The sequence below is a fragment of the Oncorhynchus keta genome, chromosome 24, assembly GCF_023373465.1.
Source record: "Oncorhynchus keta strain PuntledgeMale-10-30-2019 chromosome 24, Oket_V2, whole genome shotgun sequence".
NCBI classification, from domain to species: domain Eukaryota; kingdom Metazoa; phylum Chordata; class Actinopteri; order Salmoniformes; family Salmonidae; genus Oncorhynchus; species Oncorhynchus keta.
Genome location: NC_068444.1, coordinates 30250859 through 30270690, shown reverse-complemented (window position 1 = coordinate 30270690; position 19832 = coordinate 30250859). Strand labels below are relative to the sequence as shown.

General features: G+C 43.3%; 1 protein-coding gene across 1 annotated transcript; it reads left to right on the top strand.

Annotated features, from left to right (window-relative positions):
- Nucleotides 1-11: 11 nt before the first annotated feature.
- LOC118402984 (aconitate hydratase, mitochondrial-like) lies at nt 12-16547 on the top strand. Its single transcript, XM_035801397.2, has 17 exons — nt 12-141; nt 1314-1456; nt 1687-1945; nt 3336-3428; nt 3673-3831; nt 3965-4115; nt 4303-4407; nt 4642-4733; nt 4819-4924; nt 5139-5296; nt 5583-5656; nt 11602-11713; nt 11838-12119; nt 12291-12482; nt 12772-12904; nt 14355-14476; nt 14616-16547. The coding sequence occupies exons 1-17, from the start codon at nt 106-108 to the stop codon at nt 14745-14747; spliced, it is 2349 nt and encodes a 782-aa protein (XP_035657290.1). The 5' UTR covers nt 12-105; the 3' UTR covers nt 14748-16547.
- The last annotated feature ends 3285 nt before the right edge of the window (nt 16548-19832 follow it).

The window sequence follows — 19832 nt, the reverse complement described above, 5'->3', positions numbered from 1 at the left end:
ATACAACTTTACACGTGCGATCTATTTTCCTGCAAAGACACGCGACGTAGACGGCTACAAAACCTGACGTCACCTCTGCTCGACACATCTTTGTCAGTGAACAAAATGGCGACATACTGTCTCACCGTTGCCCGGCTGCAGGTAGGTGACATTTTATCACCTTTATGTACCATCGATGTGTGAGAGTTCACCTTCAAATATAAGTAAATACACTTTGGATGTGGACCTGGTGTCTATATATGATGTTTGTCTGAGAGAGTACGATCAGTCTTGCCGGCTACCCAGGTCATCTTGTCCTGCCTGAGTCAAAGCTTCGTCATGAACTCAAGTTTGTAATTTCCACACAAATATAGCTTTTTAAAGCGATTTGTAACGTTGAAAATTGGATGAAGGTGCCCTAATGTACGATGTCATTGCGCTCTATATGTCATTTCAACCGAGGACAAGTTTGTTGGTCGCAAGGTTAACGCAAGGTTAGTGCGCATAGCAACCGCACAAGGCGCTGGCAAGCACGACGCAGCATGTCCAATGAAAACACGGTTTGACTAGTGTCCGGAGTGAGGGGTGTCATTAAAAAGCAGTTTGTCATACGAATCTTGACTTTCTGGTCTTTTTATTTTTTATTTCAAGTCTAAATGGATTTATTGGCGTTATGCTAAGGTATTTTTATTTGATCTCTAGAGCTGTTTGATGTTCATAGATCTGGTTTCCTCCCCATACCTGAGTGACAGCACCTCTTTGGTGACACAAAGACGACAATACCTGTTTATTGCTGTACGTCTCAGCTGTTGTAGCTGTCAGTTGTATGCTTGGGTTCAGGGATTTCAATTGAAGGACTCATTTAGTGCTGATTAGTGACTAAACATTAGAATTTTCCAGATAAGTTTGTCTTTGTATTTGCTGGCAAACGCATGCATATATTCTCGAATGCTTGTTAACCCCACATTGTGCCTATGATCTCATCTGGTTCCATACAATGAAAGGCCTTAAAGCCATACAATTCCACTGCTCCCATCTAGAGGGACAGGAAGAGCAGTTTCACCTTGAGCTAGAATGAGTCTTCAACAAGGAAATGTTAAAGTTTTTATTGGCAACTCCCATCCACATACTGCTCTCTATACACACACTTGTGCATAACTTTGTAATAAACCCACCCTTCCCTTTTTATGGTTTATTTCATTGTGGGTGCAGGCACACTTCTTCATCCAAGTTGTTTACTCATGGGCTACAGTACAGCAACCAAAGACTTATCTAACTCTAGGCCCAAATTATTTTGATGTTTACTTTTTAAAATTATTATTCTCTGTCCCCAGCTTGCCCTGGGCCAGGGTGTGCGGCGCCTGCACGTGTCTGCAGCCTTCAATGCCAAGGCCAAAGTGTCAATGAGCCGCTTTGAGCCCAGCAACTTCGTCAACTATGAGAAGCTCAATGAGAATGTCAACATTGTGCGCAAGAGGTCAGTGTGCCTCTCTGTTTACACGAGAACATGAACCTGTTTCACTATGTTTACAGTGAGATGGGTGGCAGGCCTGTTCTATTCTGTTTCTGACTAAGCCAACTTCAATGTCTTGCCTAGGCAATGATGGGACTGTAACGCACACTTTTTATGTTAATTGTCAGCTGTACAATTAGAGCTACTTGTAGCTCTTTACAGTAACTCTGCACACTCTCTGCCCTCCCTTTCAGACTCAACCGTCCCCTCACCCTCTCAGAAAAGATTGTCTACGGCCATCTGGATGACCCTGTGGGGCAGGACATTGCCAGGGGCAGGACATACCTGCGTCTGCGGCCAGACCGCGTGGCCATGCAGGACGCCACGGCCCAGATGGCCATGCTGCAGTTCATCAGCAGTGGCCTGCCCCAGGTGGCCGTACCCTCCACCATCCACTGTGATCATCTGATCGAGGCCCAGATTGGAGGAGCCAAGGACCTGGCAAGGGCAAAGGTGAGAGGTCAGGGGCAGGCCTCGAATTTCCTGGCAACAGCCACGGCCGTCTCCCCCCTTTGTGGCCATAATGCCCCCTAACAAAATCCATGCCTTGCGGCCAAAGTGGCTGAGTATAATCTGGGGATACAATGTGCGTGTCATTCTTATTTAATGTCGAGGCACACATTGAATAAGTTGGGACTGTCCACATTTACTTTTCCTCAGTCAACAAGTTGCATAACATTTAGCAAAAGCAATAGCCTATGTCAATCTACTATCCCCCCATAGTACAAAAATATACCTTTTCTATTGGTCAGCTTGTTCTGTACGAGAAATAAATATTCCAAACAGAATCTGGAACCGTTGTGGGATGATAGATCCCAAATTCATGAAAAAAAAAAAATTAAAAGCAGTTGGGCTGGTGCAGAAGATCAGATTTTTTTGCTTAATATGTTGATAAACTGTTGTCTCCACAGTATACGTGCAGAAGGCAGTAGGCTATATGTGCGACTCTTCCAAAATGCAATTCGCGGGGAAATGTGGCAAATGAAAGAGGGAAGATATTAAGCTGCAGCTAGGATTGTGTCTGGCTGCTGGACAATGAAAGTTGAACATGAGAGAAATAGCCTGCTGGTTTCAATGATATGAGGAAGGGTTTATAAAAATAATTGCCTCAACATTCCTATGGCCATAATTTGACTAGGCTATTTTGAAGTAAGGTAAGACATGCCTCATAAAATAAAAAGTCCAGGTTTGAAACATTTTATGGTTAAATGGCTTCAAAATGCTGACTGACTCCGCTCAGATTGCAAGGTGGGTGACGTTGTGGTGTGCAACAGGCACTGGCCTATCTTGAGTATGTTGACAGGTGATAATAGGTGATAATATTAATTCTCCTACATTATATTTTTCATTCAAGTTTGGTGCCTCCCTCATGTTGGTGTTGACATGAGGCTGTAGCCAATATGCATAGCCTATCACCTACACTTTGACATAGCTTATTATTTTAGTACTTTTTTCTTAACCAAAAAACACTAGCTTTTCTTTTTTCAAATGCATTTATTGTCTCTTTTGGTTAATGTTCTTGGCGACCTAGCAGGTTGGGCACCTCTGCAAGGCCAAATGACCCTGCCCCTAAAATCATGATATTTCAGTCCTGGTCAGGGGGATGGAGGCAGGTAGCCTAGCTGTTAATGGCTTTGGGCTAGTAACGGAAAGTTCACTGGTTCAAATACCGAGCTGTCTATGTGAGCGACACACTTAACCCTAATTGTTCATGTAAGTTGCACTGGATAAGAGCGTCTGCTCAATGACTAAAAATGTGAAATCCTCAATCCTGGGGGATGGAGGCAGGACGAGGGAATAAAAGTACCAGTAATAATATTTGTCCTTTTCTCTTGGTCCTTAGGATATTAATGCGGAGGTATATAACTTCCTGGCCAGTGCTGGAGCTAAATATGGAGTGGGCTTTTGGAAACCAGGCTCTGGCATAATCCATCAGGTACAGTAATGAGGCTAATCTGAAATTACACTTTTGAAGGCACTATTTTTCCTCGTGTTGATTTATGATAATGCATTCACTTGATTATATAATTACATTCCAATAAATTGTTTATGAATGCAGGTCCAGAATTTCATTATATGTTAATGTAATGTTATGTTAACAAGATATTTCACGTTTATAATGAAGAGCTATGTTTGCAGTGGTAAGTACCATATTTGACTACCATATTGCACCATTTCAGATCATCCTGGAGAACTATGCCTACCCAGGGGTGTTGCTGATTGGCACAGACTCTCACACACCCAATGGTGGCGGACTGGGCTCCATCTGCATTGGAGTGGGAGGGGCTGATGCTGTTGATGTCATGGCTGGCATCCCCTGGGAGCTCAAGTGTCCCAATGTAAGTGTGATTCCTAGTTTATATTTAACAGAAACCTTTTTCCTGAAGTCCCCAGTAATATAGTACAGTGGTATAATGCATTTCTACAACTGATACTACATAAACCTCACTTAACCATGTTTTCCAACGACAGGTTATTGGGGTGAAGCTGACAGGCAAGCTGTCAGGATGGACATCCCCCAAGGATGTGATCCTTAAGGTTGCTGGGATTCTGACTGTGAAGGGAGGTACTGGAGCCATTGTGGAGTACCACGGACCTGGGGTGGACTCCATCTCCTGCACAGGTCCGAGAGAGGGAGGACTTTGTTACCTCTACACACTACTGCACACTTCTTAGTGGTTATGCAGTCATTTTTTTTTTTTTTTGTGCTCCTCACACCATACATAATCAAAGTGTTTACTATCAAGCCACATTGTGATTTTGTGTTGTAGAAATGCCTATAGTAACCTACAGACCATTGTGGGTTTTAGGAATGGCCACTATCTGCAACATGGGGGCTGAGATTGGAGCCACTACCTCTGTGTTCCCCTATAACCACCGCATGAAGACCTACCTGGAGAAGACTGGCCGTGGAGGTCAGTCAGTTCATGTCGTCAAACACGCCTGTGTGTGATGTGCAATGATCTCCGGTTATGCTGAATATGTTTGTGAAAGTCCTGGGAATGTGTCCCAAATGGCACCCTATTCCCTATATAATACACTATAAGGGGAATAGGGTGCTACTATGGACACTCCCCTGAAAGGGTTGTCATTTCATTTTAAAGAGATGTTTGATCCATTTATCTGACCAGTTACCCTCCCTATCTCAGACATTGCTGCCCTGGCTGACGATTACGCTGACCTGCTGGTTCCTGACGTGGGCTGTGAGTATGACTCAATGGTCGAGATCAACCTAGATGAGGTGAGTGCCCTCCCCTGCTCTTTCTCTCTCTCATACACCCCCACACCCCCAACCTAACCATGCTACTTTTCTCTGTCCCTCCAAGCTGAAGCCCCACATAAACGGGCCCTTCACCCCTGACCTAGCCCACCCCATGGCAGACATTGGGGCCACCGCAGTGAAAAATGGCTGGCCCCTGGAAGTCAAAGTGGGTCAGTGCAGCCTTCAGATCCTTTTGACCTCACAGTTGACCACTGGCTCTCACAACCATGTCTCTGTTTAGAGCTATTTTTGTGCTATTGCTGTGATATTACTATATTATTAACTATACATCTGACTTTAGCCTTGTATACTGATCTATAGATTTTCTACTGAGAAAGTAGACATGCAGCAGGTGGCTCCTTAAGCTCTGTCCCCTCCCCTCAGGTCTGATTGGCAGCTGCACCAACTCCAGTTATGAGGACATGGGCCGCTCTGCCTCCGTGGCCAAACAGGCCCTGGACAAAGGTCTGAAGTGCAAGGCTGCGTTCACCATCACACCCGGGTCTGAACAGATTCGCGCCACAATCGAGCGAGATGGATATGTGAGTCCCTGGGCACGGGCAGATGTCTAGTATAGGGGAAGGGGATATGATCAGGGATGTCTTGGGTGCTGGTCACTCACCTAGCAAATCAGGGTGACAGGATAACTTTTGTAAAATATTGTTAACATCCTTGATTCTTAGGAGGATGTCAACTTTGGCACAACTCTGCTCTCTAGTTTTAAGGGAATCATATGTAGCCAATTTGTAATTGGAGCCTTGGATGTTGATATATTCAGCAGGAACTACTTCTTTTAGCTGCTCCTAATTTAAGCTGTATGTTCTGTAGTCCAAGATCCTTGGTGATGTTGGTGGAATGGTCCTGGCCAACGCCTGTGGACCCTGCATTGGACAGTGGGACAGGTAATAATTAGTTGACTTACTCATTTATGTTAAGAGCTGTTTGAGGTGATCGTATTACTGGCAGTCATGAGTCATGACCTCAGTAAAATTCGATGTGACCGTTTGGTCACGGTAATCTCCAGATATCCACTCTGGACATGCATTAGTAGTACGTTCATCAGGTTGCTAATGGCCTGGTACTCAGGGGCTCTACTGTCCTTTCGAACCACTCTGACATCAATGCAAATATAATCACAAATCGCATGAAAACGGAATATGCTTTTAAAACTCACCTCACTGTGATTGATCAATTTGAAGTTAACAGGTTGCAACTGAGTGGAAAACCGTTGTGGATGTTTCAAAGCCTAACACAATGAAATGGACAGCGTTTTTCTAAGGTGACGATTAATCCGAAACAGCCATATGCTGTTTTTTAAATTAATAAGCATAGGCCTATATTTGAGCCCAAGCCCCCACCCCCAAGAGAACTGAATTAAAATAATGATTGTCTTTGTACAATACATGGCTTACCCCATAATATACATGACAGGAAAACATGTATAAATAAAAGAAATAGGCTGACGCAATACCCTTTTAAGCTACCGAATCTCACCACGGTGAGTTTCTACTCTCTCCTTCATTCCTTTCTCCAGTGTGCAGAGAGGGGCTGTCAACAGTCTAATGAAATGTTTTCATTGTGAAAATTTGTTACTGTTCACTTTCCCAAATTAAGCACTGGGTATCTGCAGGAACCGTTTTGGGTGTCATTTTTCTGTCGTGCAGTAGCCTATAAGAGTGAAAAACATACCTACAGGAAAGTAACATCTTCGCTATTCCAGTGTATACAGATGTCTTTTTATCTTGCCAATTTAATAATGGGCCATTCTAAATCAAAACTAATTTGACATATTAGTAAAGATTAAATGGAGAATGAGGAAACGGCGTGTGCATCCTGAGGCAAGGTAGTGGCAGCTTTCCTTTTTCAAATCATCAATAGCCGATAGTCGCATCATGCAGCCCGTACAGTGCATTCGGAAAGTATTCAGAACCCTTTTCCCCCCACATTTTGTTACATTACAGCCTTATTATAAAAGGATTCAAATAAAACCAATTCCTCATCAATCTACACACAATACGCCATAATGACCAGGCAACATCTGTTTTTTTTTTAGAAATGTTTGATAGTTTATAAAAAAAGATGCCTTACTTACATAAGTATTCAGACCCTTTGCTATGAGACTTGACATTGCGCTCCGGTGCATCCTGTTTTCTTTGATCATCCTTGAGCTGTTTCTACAATACAATTTGATTGGAATCCACCTGTGGTAAATTTCAATTGATTGGGTGTGATTTGGAAAGGCACACAACTGTCTATAAGGCCCCACAAGTTGACAGTGTATGTCTGCAGCATTGAAGGTCCTCAAGAACACAGTGACCTCCATTCTTCTTTAATGGACGAAGTTTGGAACCACCAAGACTCCCCCCTAGAGCTGTCCGCCCAGCCAAACTGAGCAATGGGGAGGAGAAGGGCCTTGGTCACTCTGACAGAGCTTCAGAGTTCCTCTGTGGAGATGGGTTGTCCTTCTGGAAGGTTCTCCCTTCTTAGCAGCACTCCACTAATCACGCCGTTATGGTAGAGTGGCCAGATGAAAGCCACCTCAGTAAAAGGCACATGAAAGCCTGCTTGGAGTTTGCCAAAAGGTACCTAAAGGACTCCCAGACCATGAGAAACAAGATTCTCCAGTCTAATGAAACCAAGATTGAATTCTTTGGCCTGAATGCCAAGCGTCACGTCTCCAGGAAAGCTGGCACCGCTCATTACCTGGCCAATACCATCCCTCTGGTGAAACGTGGTGGCAGCATCATGCTGTGGGGCTGTTTTTCAGGGACTGGGAGACTAGTCAGGACCGAGGGGAAAGAAGAATGGAGCAAAGCACAGGGATGCCTGATGACAACCCGCTCAGGACGTCAGACTGGGGTGAAGGATCACCTAACAGGACAACAACCCTAAGCACACAGCTAAGACATCGCAGGAGTGACTTCGGGACAAGTATCTGAATGTCCTTTAGTGGCCCAGTCGGAGTCCAGACTTGAACATAGCTGTGCAGTGACTCTCCCGATCCAACCTGAGAGAGCTTGAGAGGATCTGCAGAGAAGAATGGGAGAAACTCCACATATACAGATGTGTCAAGCTTGTAGCGTCATACCCAAGAAGAGTCGCGGCTGTAATCACTGCCAAAAGTGCTTCAACAAAGTACTTAAAGGGTCTGAATACTTATGTGAATGTTATATTGCAGTTTTGTATTGTTAATAGATTTGTAAAAATTTCTACAAACCTGTTTTTGCTTTGTCATGGGGTATTGAGGGGGGTGACAATTTAATCCATTTTAGAATAAGGCTGTAAAGTAACAGTGGATAAAGTCAAGGGGTCTGAATACTTATCGAATACACTGCATCATTTGATTTCTAAGGTTTGTATAATTCACAACTAAAGTAGCAATTAACTCTAAATCTAGCGTACAGAACCATTTTCCAATTATCATTTTTACACTCAATATACGATAGCCACTTATGTGCATGCTCCTGAATGGGGAAAAATATCATTTTTATTTTATTCAGCTACGTTCAATTATGTTCTTACTATAAAATAATGGCACAGTTTGCTTTCCTCAGGTGTTTCACCCACACTGCCACTGAGCAAGGCAGGTACATAACTGACTTAAGTGCTGCTGAACCTCACATCGATAGCTAAAATGCCGGGCAAATGTAGATTCAATCATGCCTGGCGGGATATTGATGTTTTTGCCAGACCAAACCAGGGATGTAGTGGAGGAAAACTCCTCCCACGACACATGCAGGGCAGAGAGGACACAAACTACCCCAGCCCAGACCTACAGTGGCAGAGAGACTCCGCTGACAGTGAACTTTTTTTTTAAACATCCATCAACCCCTACAGTGTCAAGACGCACCCCAAACAAACCCCCTGCCTGACTTTTGGAGAATGAGTGTACAACTAGTAAATAGTCGCTGATATTTCAGGCATGTCTAGGTAGCGCAAGGGCTCCGGCTATAAGCTAAGGAGCTAGCTATAACTAGCTAGCTAGAAGGATGAAGCTAACGTTACGCGGAGCCTGACCTCAGCAGGAGCAGTTGACTGAAATGTAAGCTAGCTATAATTAAAAGATGGGCTACTGTAAGTTGACATAACCAAATGCCTTTTCTTTATAGAGTAGTGAACCCGACTGTGGTGAGTCAGGTTGCAATGAAGGAGATGCAGAGTGGGGAAGCGTTGACGCAAGCAGGGAGATGGGTTAGTATTCAGAGGTTCCCAAACTTGGGGTCCCTAAAATTCTAAATAGGCACCCGAGAGAGTCTTTAATCTTTATCAAACACATTCATAACTTGTGTCTTTTCAAATGGGTTTAGAATGCAACATTTTACACTATCAGAATTCACTTTCATGTCATATTTTAAATATTAAGACAATTTAATATGTACACTGAGCAAAAATATTAAATGCAACAATTTGAAATAATTTACTGAGTTACAGTTCATGTAAGGAAATCAGTCAACATCTTCAGTTCTGACTTAGCACTAATGTATGTAGTCATGAAACAGGTATTATTGAGTAGAACTTGTAAGTCAGTCTTTTTTCATGAGGTTGTGGCAATATACTACCATCTGGCGACTAGGAAAAATTGCATAATAGGAACTTACAGATTGATGGTCCGTAAATAAATATTAGTGCTTGAAAAAGCACTTGAAAGTCCATAAATTTGACTTGCCGCTGACTTTACGAACCCTGGAGACGAGAACAGCCATTGCCTTAAGAATAGTGAGGAAACCTTAACTTTAATTAGGTCCATTAATATATTTTGCATGCGCCAGATCATGCTTGTGTTGCCTGTTTGAGTGTTTAATAGCCTACTGATTCCGTGAGCCTCAAGCAACCACAACCTCTGAAACAATTTAACAAATCTGGCTGTTTAAAAAAAAAAAATCTTTGCTCTTCTGTAATAAAGGCTTTACACTTTGTTAGGTATTACTTGTTTATTGTGTAAAACACTTCGAAGTTGTCTCATATAATATTTATAATAATGACTCATTTCTTGGTCTTATTGTTATTATAACGATCATAATAATAACGGTCATTAACATTAGTAGGCTTAGTATAGCAGCCTTAACCACCATCGAGCTGTGGGGCCTAACACGGAACCCAAACCGTGCGCTATCGTGCATACATTTATTTTGTCCCCCTACACCAAACGCGATTACGACACGCAGGTTAAAATATCAAACTCTGAACCAATGACATTAATTTGGGGACAGGTCGAAAAGCAGTAAACGTGTATGGCTATTTAGCTTGCACTTGCTGGCTAATTTGTCCTGGGATATAAACAGTTATTTTACCTGAAATACACAAGTTCTTCTACTCCGCCAATTAATCCACACATAAAACGGCCAGTCGAATCGCTTCTAGTCATCTCTCCTCCTTCCAGGCCTTTTCATCTTTTGAATTTATATGGTGATTGGCATCTACACTTTCATAGTTTACGACGGCTACCGGGAAAACAGTTTGTCTTTCAATCACCCACGTGGGTATAACCAATGAGGAAATGGCACGTGGGTACCTGCTTCTATAAACCAATGAGGAGATGGGAGAGGCAGGACTTTCAGCTCGATCTGCTTCACAAATAGGAGTTCTATTTTAGCCCTTGGCATCACAGATGCTCGTTGGCGCGAGCAATAATTGAATGACATTGATTTCTAAATGTATTTTGCGACGTGTAACTTCAATACTTATATAGGCTACTGTATCATGCGACTGTTTTTAGTCTTTGCTGTAATAAAGGTCCCCCCCCCCAAAACAAAGTCTGGTACGCTTATTTAGTGTTTACATTGTTCCAAACCATCAGACAAATGTATATTGTAATCCAACAGCACCTGTTTGGCGCACAGTGCTGCCAGTATTTTCCACAACTAGTCAAATTTATTCCACACATCTGACTTCACTTTTCCCTCCTGAGCAAGCAGTAAACGTTCCCCCGTTTTCAAGTTTATTTGTCATGTCCTCTGCATCCATTTTGCGATGCATACATGTGTCACGTAACGAGAGGAATGGTTGCTGGAATAGGGCATGTTTTTCTTAAACAAATTAGGGATTCTGTAACAGAACTTTTGTCAAATGGCTGTAATTATTTTGCAGGTTCAGTAACATGAACAGCGCAGTAAACACTGATCTGTGCTGGTCGCTGCAGCAGGGAGGAAAGAGGGAGAGACAACGGGTGCTCGTCAGTCACTCAATGTCTTTTTATTTTTTAACACTGCGCAGGAAGTCTGAGCCCGCCCAGCACAATCAAATCAGCTGCGGACGAACTCATGTCTTTCAATAATTTAATCAAACGGTGCACTCAAAGCATAAGACGAGCTCTACATATAGTTGATTAGGTGAAAACACATAGGATGTGTCTAAAAAAAAAAATGAAAAATTCACATTTTAAACATTTCTACCATTTTATTGGTAGAACAGATTACTCTCGGTCACCCGATATTATTTTTGTTTGTTTAGGATAGTCCTAAAGGGATATATTGTGATGGTGTATATTCAATTGATTTTGTTCCAAAGGCACCAAGACCCGCATCAGCAGCTTTTGTGTGGAGGCCTGGAGATGCTAAACTTGTTTGTTAATTAACATAAATTACTGTGAGACCTGCAGACTTTTGCATGACTATAACCAACTGACAATTTCATGACTGCCACAGCCCTATTTATGTTAATTCTGTTATTCATTTAGACTTAAATGTGTCTTAAGATATTGGTTGTGTTTCAAATAGCATCCTATTCCCTGTGTAGTGCACTGCTTTTGACCATGGCCCGTAGGGCTTTGGTCAAAAGTAGTACACTATATAGTATAGGGAATAGGGTGCCATTTGGGATACAATGTTAAGTTGATGTTTCTGTTCAGGCGTGATGTGAAGAAGGGAGAGAAGAACACCATCGTCACATCTTACAACAGGAACTTCACCGCCAGGAATGACGCCAACCCAGCCACACATGCCTTTGTCGCCTCCCCTGAGGTACTTTTAGGACGCTAAATGCACCTTATTTTCTGACTTTGTCTTTTCTCACTCGCATAGAAATATTATACACTTGCGCGCACACACACCTTGTCTCTCTCTCCCTTGTCCTCTGCTCCTCCAGATCGTCACAGCCCTGGCCATCGCAGGAACCCTGGATTTCAACCCCGAGGTTGATTACCTTACGGCCGCCAATGGAGAAAAGTTTAAGCTAAAGCCCCCCAGTGCAGACGAGCTGCCCAAGTTGGACTTTGACCCCGGTCAGGACACCTACCAGCACCCCCCTGCCGAGGGGGGCTCAAAGCTGAGGGTGGACGTCAGCCCCACCAGCACCCGGCTGCAGCTGTTGGAGCCCTTTGACAAATGGGCCGGAGGTGACCTGGAGGACCTGCAAATCCTCATCAAGGTCAGGGGTCAAAGGATAATCTGGGGTCTGTTCAGGAGGGTGCGACATTATAGAACGTTCAGATAGAAATATATTTTGTAACTGAAGACTCCTTTTTAAAATGTGATCCTTTCCAGTCACCCTTACTCTTGTTCTCCTTTTCCCATTCCACCATTCATGCTCTCTCTCCAGGTGAAGGGGAAATGCACCACAGACCACATCAGTGCCGCTGGTCCATGGCTGAAGTTCCGTGGTCACCTTGACAACATCTCCAACAACATGCTAATTGGAGCAGTCAACATCGAGAACGACGGCGTTAACAAGATCAAGAACCAGCTGACAGGAGAGTACGGCGGTGTGCCTGACGTAGCCCGTCATTACAAGGTAAGCGCCCCGGATGATGAACAATGACCCTTGACCCCTAGCTCAAACAACATCCTTACTTGAGATAAACAAGTGTACTTTTCACTCTAATTTCCCTTTGAAAGTCTGTCTCGTTAAGATTCAAACCCTTTTGTCATTTTGTCCAAGAGGGATTGATATCGATTAGGCATTCCCTTAAACATTTAGCCATCAATGTAAGAAACGGCCATTGATTAGGGATTTTAATGGTTTCCCCTTTATTTATTTAATTATAATTTTTTTAACTCCCCTCACCTTCCTCTTCTCCCAGGCCAACGGTCTGTCATGGGTGGTTGTGGGAGATGACAACTACGGTGAGGGATCCAGCAGAGAGCATGCAGCCCTGGAGCCCAGGCACCTGGGAGGAAGATGCATCATTGTCAAGAGCTTTGCCAGGATCCATGGTAACTTACTACAAGATCCACTTAGGGCTGGGCTGTATACCGTATTTTACTATATACCGGTATTGATGCACGTACCGGTTTGGGTTGTTACCTTCTGTAACAGTATTTGAATGTTTGTTAAATGGTCAGTGCAGCACATGCCACAATGTAGATGATGATGACTACAATGTTTCCACTTTGATCTTAATATAAATCCATGTTTGTTTCTTACATCTGCAAACAGCTAGTTTGTATTTTCTTAGCAATTTAAGCTAAATTGTGTTAGCCATTAATGCTAATCGCTAACTAGCTAATAAAAGTACTGAATCTGAGCAAACGTAGCTAGCTAATACCAGTGCTGGTGGAGGCTTAAATCCGCATATTGTTTGTGCAACAGTATCTTCTAAATCCGAGGGAATAGGCGAAGCATGAATGTTGGCTACATTAATAAAGATTTAATGTAGCCAAAGATTATGGGGTCCCATAGGAAACGCTGAACATCACTTTGGTTACAGCCCTGTCACAATAACTAGTCAAACAACACTGTGTTCAAAGTGACCACTATTATTTATATTGTAACTATAAAATAAACATTCTATTTCCGTGATTCCATAGTTCACCTGTGTTTTGATCTAAATCGCAATTGCAACATTTGGTTAAAAATGAGGCCTAGGGGCTAGCTGTGACACCAGAGATTCTGGGTTTGAGCCCAGGCTCTGTTGCAGCTGGCCGTGACCGGGAGGTCCATGGGGTGACTCACAATTGGCCCAGCGTCGGCCGGGTTAGGGAGGGTTTGACCAGGCAGGGATATCCTTGTCTCATCGCGCACTAGCAACTCCTGTGGCGGGCCGGGCGCAGTGCACGCTGACCAGGTCGCCAGGTGTATCGTTTCCTCCAACACATTGGTGCGGCTGGCTTCCGGGTTGGATGTGCGTTGTTAAGAAGCAGTGTGGCTAGATTGTGTTGTGTTTCGGAGGCTCTCGACCTTCGCCTCTCCCGAGGCTGTGCGGGAGTTGTAGCGTTGAGACAAGACTAACTGGACCAATTGGATACCATGAAATTGGGGAGAAAAAATGGGTAAAAAAAGAGGCCTAGTGTGTTTTTTTTTTGTGTTTTTTCCCTAATTGTGGAAATTCTCATGAGTGCAGAAATTCATGTAAATGCATGAAATTATTTTTGTTGAATTGAACAGTATAATTTAGAATAGGTGTTACGCGCTACTCATAAAGCAAATGTAGAACTTTTATTAATCAAATCCCATCAAACATTTAGAATACCATGTTATGTTGGCCATATCGCCCAGACCTATATCCACGTTAACTTACAACAGGATCCACGGTAACTTGCGTACAGGCTAAAAGGGACAGTTTGTGTGTAAGCAGAACATTGCATTGCATCTACATTGCTTCTCTCGCCAACTTAATTTTCAACATCCATACAACTAACCTTTTTTCTTTCCTTCTCTCTGTAGAGACAAATCTGAAGAAACAGGGAATGCTGCCCCTGACCTTCCAGAACCCCGCTGACTACGACAAGATCCGCCCAGACGACAAGATATCCATCAAAGGGCTTGCAACCTTCACCCCAGGAAAGGTGAGTGGCATTTACACCAGTCTGTAGGCTTTGAGACTGTCCAGGATCAGAATCGCCCACCTCCAGATTAGGATCTGGGACTTTGTTTCCAGAAGGTTCACATGTCTGTATCTCTAATGGTGTATCCCTGTCCCTCCAGCCCCTGTCTACAGTAGTGAAGCACAGTGACGGCACCAAAGATGAGTTCCAGCTGAACCACACCTTCAACGAGACACAGATCGAATGGTTTCAGGCCGGCTCGGCCCTCAACAGAATGAAAGAGCTCCAGTAACTTGAGAGAGGGAAGAAGAGCTACAGAGACAGGGGGAGGGGTTGAGAGGACAGGGGGACATGCTGTGTTTTAAAGATATGGGGATGTCTCAATATTCTTGAATGGCTTCCTCCCTCTCCTTATGTTTATCACTGATCTGTAAGGTAAAAGTACTTGTTAATGAGCTCTGTTTAACCAATCAGTTATGAGGGAGAGGAGGTGACTTAAAGAGTTTTGAGACTTGGTAAAGAATAAAAGCCACACCCCTCCAATATCACGATTCCGGTCCAGTACAATCATCAACCCCTGCATGTGATATCCACTGCCCTGCACTGTATAGACAAGTCAAACACAAACCACAGAACTTTTCTTATGTAAGAAACGCATCAAACTTTGCAGTACAGATAGGAGTGAATACACACAGATGGGTACTACTGTAGAGTTGTTTTAAGGTACTGTGAGTTGCTGTGGTAGACAGAATTAACTGTCTGTCAGGCATGAATGTTGTCTCGCAGATACTGTAAACAAAGGGACACTTACTGTTAAGTGTCATATGTACACGCTCTACTTTTGAGCAGAACGGTAACCTAATACACTGCCAATCGCAGCTCCTCCTGTTATCAGTTCCAACCGATTGGTGAGGTTTGAAGTCTGTTTCAGTCAGTCCTGTAGTCACTCACCTTGCCTCTGAGTTGCACCAGTGTAGCACTTTATCTGTTTCAGGCGGCACGGTCTATCTGCGTTAGTGATCAGGTGTCTGCTTTGTCCTTTCTGCTCTATCCACACGCCGTACGATGTGTTTTAATTTTGTGGTAGATTCTCCAAAATACAAAGAATAGAATACACATGCTGGTTAATACGAGGCAAATTGATTTATCTATATGTGCATGTTACCTCTTTGTAACAACATCCCACCACCACTGAAAAATAATAATACAACACAGTTCAAAGCTTCAAATGTTTTAGTGATTGTATTTTTTTCTCTCTCAAAGCTTGGATGTGCATTGACATGTTTAATGCGGTCTCCTCAGAACAGTGTTGATTGGACTACCAGATTCTTTCGCCCTGTCCTGTGTTTGTTTATTTTTGCGCTCTTATCTAATCTTACATGTTTAGTGCCCAGAGTTTGTCTGAGTCGTAACTTGGCCAGGGAAAAAATCCTTGTCTTTGACACCAGGTTTACTTCAGTGATAAAGACCCCTAAAACACTCCCATTGCTTAGCAGTGTATTGGAACTCTCTCAAACATACTAGCTAACTCTGCCTAGAAACATATCCGCAAGGAATTACAAATGTATGAATTTTTCTGTATTTTTATAAAACACATTTAAACACCAAATCCCAACTGCATTAAAGTTGAGTGACGAAGTGCAGCAGCTTTCCGAGTCTGCTGTGCAATGGGAGAAATGGTACCATGGCCTCAATGTCTGTTCGATTACCCCCCCAGACAGGTCATTGCTAGAAAGGATCCTGCTTTTGTCAAATTAACATCAGATTTGACTTTTTGTAGCAGATTGGAACATACGCAGCAGGTTCTGAGAATTAGGTTAGTTAAAATGAAGGGGGAAAAATATACTTTTGATTTTAATTTGACCAAAGCTGGATCCCTTCTAGCTTTGACCCCCTAGACAGGAAACACGCATGCCAAACAATCTCAATCACTCGTACTATCATCACCAACCTCCTCCTGTCTACAGTATGGAAAGTGTCTCGATCCATGTGTATTTAAATGTCTTTTTCTGTGTTATTTGTTTCTCTATTGCAGAAATGAGTGCTATCCAGTTGCAATGCGTTGTAAAATAAACTGACATTTCAATGACTACAGACCACTGCCTCTGTGGGTTAAGTTGTGCTGTCTGGGGTAACTTTTTTTTGGTTTTTTTTGTCTCTGTGTGAGGGAGGGAGAGAGACTATCCTCGAGGACGGGTTTATTTTATTTGTATTTATTTTGCACCATATTATCTATTGTATTTTCCATCTCTATGCAGCATGATAGACAGTTGGTCACACTTCTCCAAAGCCGCTGAGCCGAGAAGGGTGTAATTGCAGACCGCAATTTAGGGTGTTTTCTGGTATGGGTGTTTCTTAATATCAAGTTATACCCATTGATGCTAACCATTTGGACAGCTGACGAAGAAAGCTGCAGTCATTAGATTGACACGGTCTGTACATTCTTCCATATACCAGAAATGGCATGATCATTACAGGTTCACCTTGTGCTGGAAACAATAAGGCCACTCTAAAATGTGCAGTTTTGTCACCAACACAATGCCACAGATGTCTCCAAGTTTTGAGGGAGCATGCAATTGGCATTCTGACTGCAGGAATGTCCACCAGAGCTGGTGCTAGATAATTTCATATTAATTTCAAATCAAATTTTATTGGTCACATACACATGGTTAGCAGATGTTAATGTGAGTGTAGCGAAGTGCTTCCAGTTCCGACTGCAGTAATATCTAGCAATTCATCTAACAAATTCACAACTACCTTATACACACAAATATAAAGGGATGAATAGAATATGTACATATAAATATATGGATGAGCGATGGTGTGCGGCATAGGCAAGATGCAGTAGATGGTATATAGTATATACAGTGGGGCAAAAAAGTATTTAGTCAGCCACCAATTGTGCAAGTTCTCCCACTTAAGATGAGGCCTGTAATTTTCATCATAGGTACACTTCAACTATGACAGACAAAATGAGAAAAAGAAATCCAGAAAATCAGATTGTAGGATTTTTTATGAATTTATTTGCAAATTATGGTGGAAAATAAGTATTTGGTCACCGACAAACAAGCAAGATTTCTGACTCTCACAGACCTGTAACTTCTTCTAGAAGAGGCTCCTCTGTCCTCCACTCGTTACCTGTATTAATGGCACCTGTTTGAACTTGTTATCAGTATAAAAGACACCTGTCCACAACCTCAAACAGTCACACTCCAAACTCAACTAAAAACCTGTCAAAGGACACCAGAAACAAAATTGTAGACCTGCACCAGGCTGGGAAGATTGAATCTACAATCTGTAAGCAGCTTGGTTTGAAGAAATCAACTGTGGGAGCAATTATTAGGAAATGGAAGACATACAAGACCACTGATAATCTCCCTCGATCTGGGGCTCCCACGCAAGATCTCACCCCGTGGGGTCAAAATTATCACAAGAACGGTGAGCAAAAATCCCAGAACCACACGGGGGACCTAGTGAATGACCTGCAGAGAGCTGGGACCAAAGTAGCAAAGCCTACCATCAGTAACACACTACGCCGCCAGGGACTCAAATCCTGCAGTGCCAGACATGTCCCCCTGCTTAAGCCAGTACATGTTCAGGCCCGTCTGAAGTTTGCTAGAGAGCATTTGGATGATCCAGAAGAAGATTGGGAGAATGCCATATGGTCAGATGAAACCAAAATATAACTTTTTGGTAAAAACTCAACTCGTTGTGTTTGGAGGACAAAGAATGCTGAGTTGCATCCAAAGAACACCATACCTACTGTGAAGCATGGGGGTGGAAATATCATGCTTCGGGGCTGATTTTCTGCAAAGGGACCAGGACGACTGATCCGTATAAAGGAAAGAATGAATGTGGCCATGTATCGTGAGATTTTGAGTGAAAACCTCCTTCCATCAGCAAGGGCATTGAAGATGAAACGTGGCTGGGTCTTTCAGCATGACAATGATCCCAAACACACCGCCCGGGCAACGAAGGAGTGGCTTCGTAAGAAGCATTTCAAGGTCCTGGAGTGGCCTAGCCAGTCTCCAGATGTCAACCCCATAGAAAATCTTTGGGGGGGGGTTGAAAGTCCACGTTGCCCAGCAACAGCCCCAAAACATCACTGCTCTAGAGGAGATCTGCATGGAGGAATGGGCCAAAATACCAGCAACAGTGTGTGAAAACCTTGTGAAGACTTACAGAAAATGTTTCACTCTTGCATTGCCAACAAAGGGTATATAACAAAGTATTGAGATAAACTTTTGTTATTGACCAAATACTTATTTTCCTCCATAAATTGCTAATAAATTCATAAAAAATCCTACAATGTGATTTTCTGGAATTTCTTTTCTAATTTTGTCTGTCATAGTTGAAGTGTACCTACGATGAAAATTACAGGCCTCTCTCATCTTTTTAAGTGGGAGAACTTGCACAATTGGTGGCTGACTAAATACTTTTTTGCCCCAATGTACACCTGAGATGAGGAATTGTAGATTATGTAAACATTATTAAAGTGGCGTTATTTAAAGTGACTGGTGATACCTTTATTAAGTCAATTTATTTAAATGGCCAGAGATTGCATTCTTTAACAGTCTGATGTCCTTGAGATAGAAGCTGTTTTTCAGTCTCTCAGTTCCAGCTTTGATGCACCTGTACTGGCCTCACCTTCTAGATGATAGCGGGGTGAACAAGCAGTGGCTCGGGTGGTTGTTGTCCTTGATCTTTTTGGCCTTCCTGTGACATCGGGTGCTGTAGGTGTCCTGGAGGGCAGGTAGTTTCCCCCCGGTGATGCGTTGTGCAGACTGCACTACCCTCTGGAGAGCGATGCGGTTGAGGGTGGTGCAATTGTTGTACCAGGCGGCGATACAGCCCGACAGGATGCTCTTGAGTGTTTTAGATGACCAGCCAAATTTCTTCAGTCTCCTGAGGTTGAAGAGGCGCTGTTGCGCCTTCTTCACCACGCTGTCTGTGGGTAGACCATTTCAGTTTGTCCGTGATGTGTACGGCGAGGAACTTAAAACTTTCCACCTTCTCCACTACTGTCCCGTGGATGGGGTGGTGCTCCCTCTGCTGTTTCCTGTAGTCCACGATCATTTGTTTTGTGGAGGTTATTTTCATGACACCACACTCTGAGGGCCCTCACCTCCTCCTTGTAGGCCGTCTCGTCGTCTTTGCTGGTAATCAGGCCTACCACTGTAGTGTCGTCTGCAAATTTGATGATTGAGTTGGAAGCGTGCATGGCCACGCAGTCATGCGTGAACAGGGAGTACAGGAGAGGGCTGAGAACGCACCCTAGTGGGGCCCCAGTGTTGAGGATCAGCGGGGGGGAGATGCTGTTTCCTACCTTCACCACCTGGGGGCGGCCTATCAAAGTCCAATTTCTCTACCATAGGCC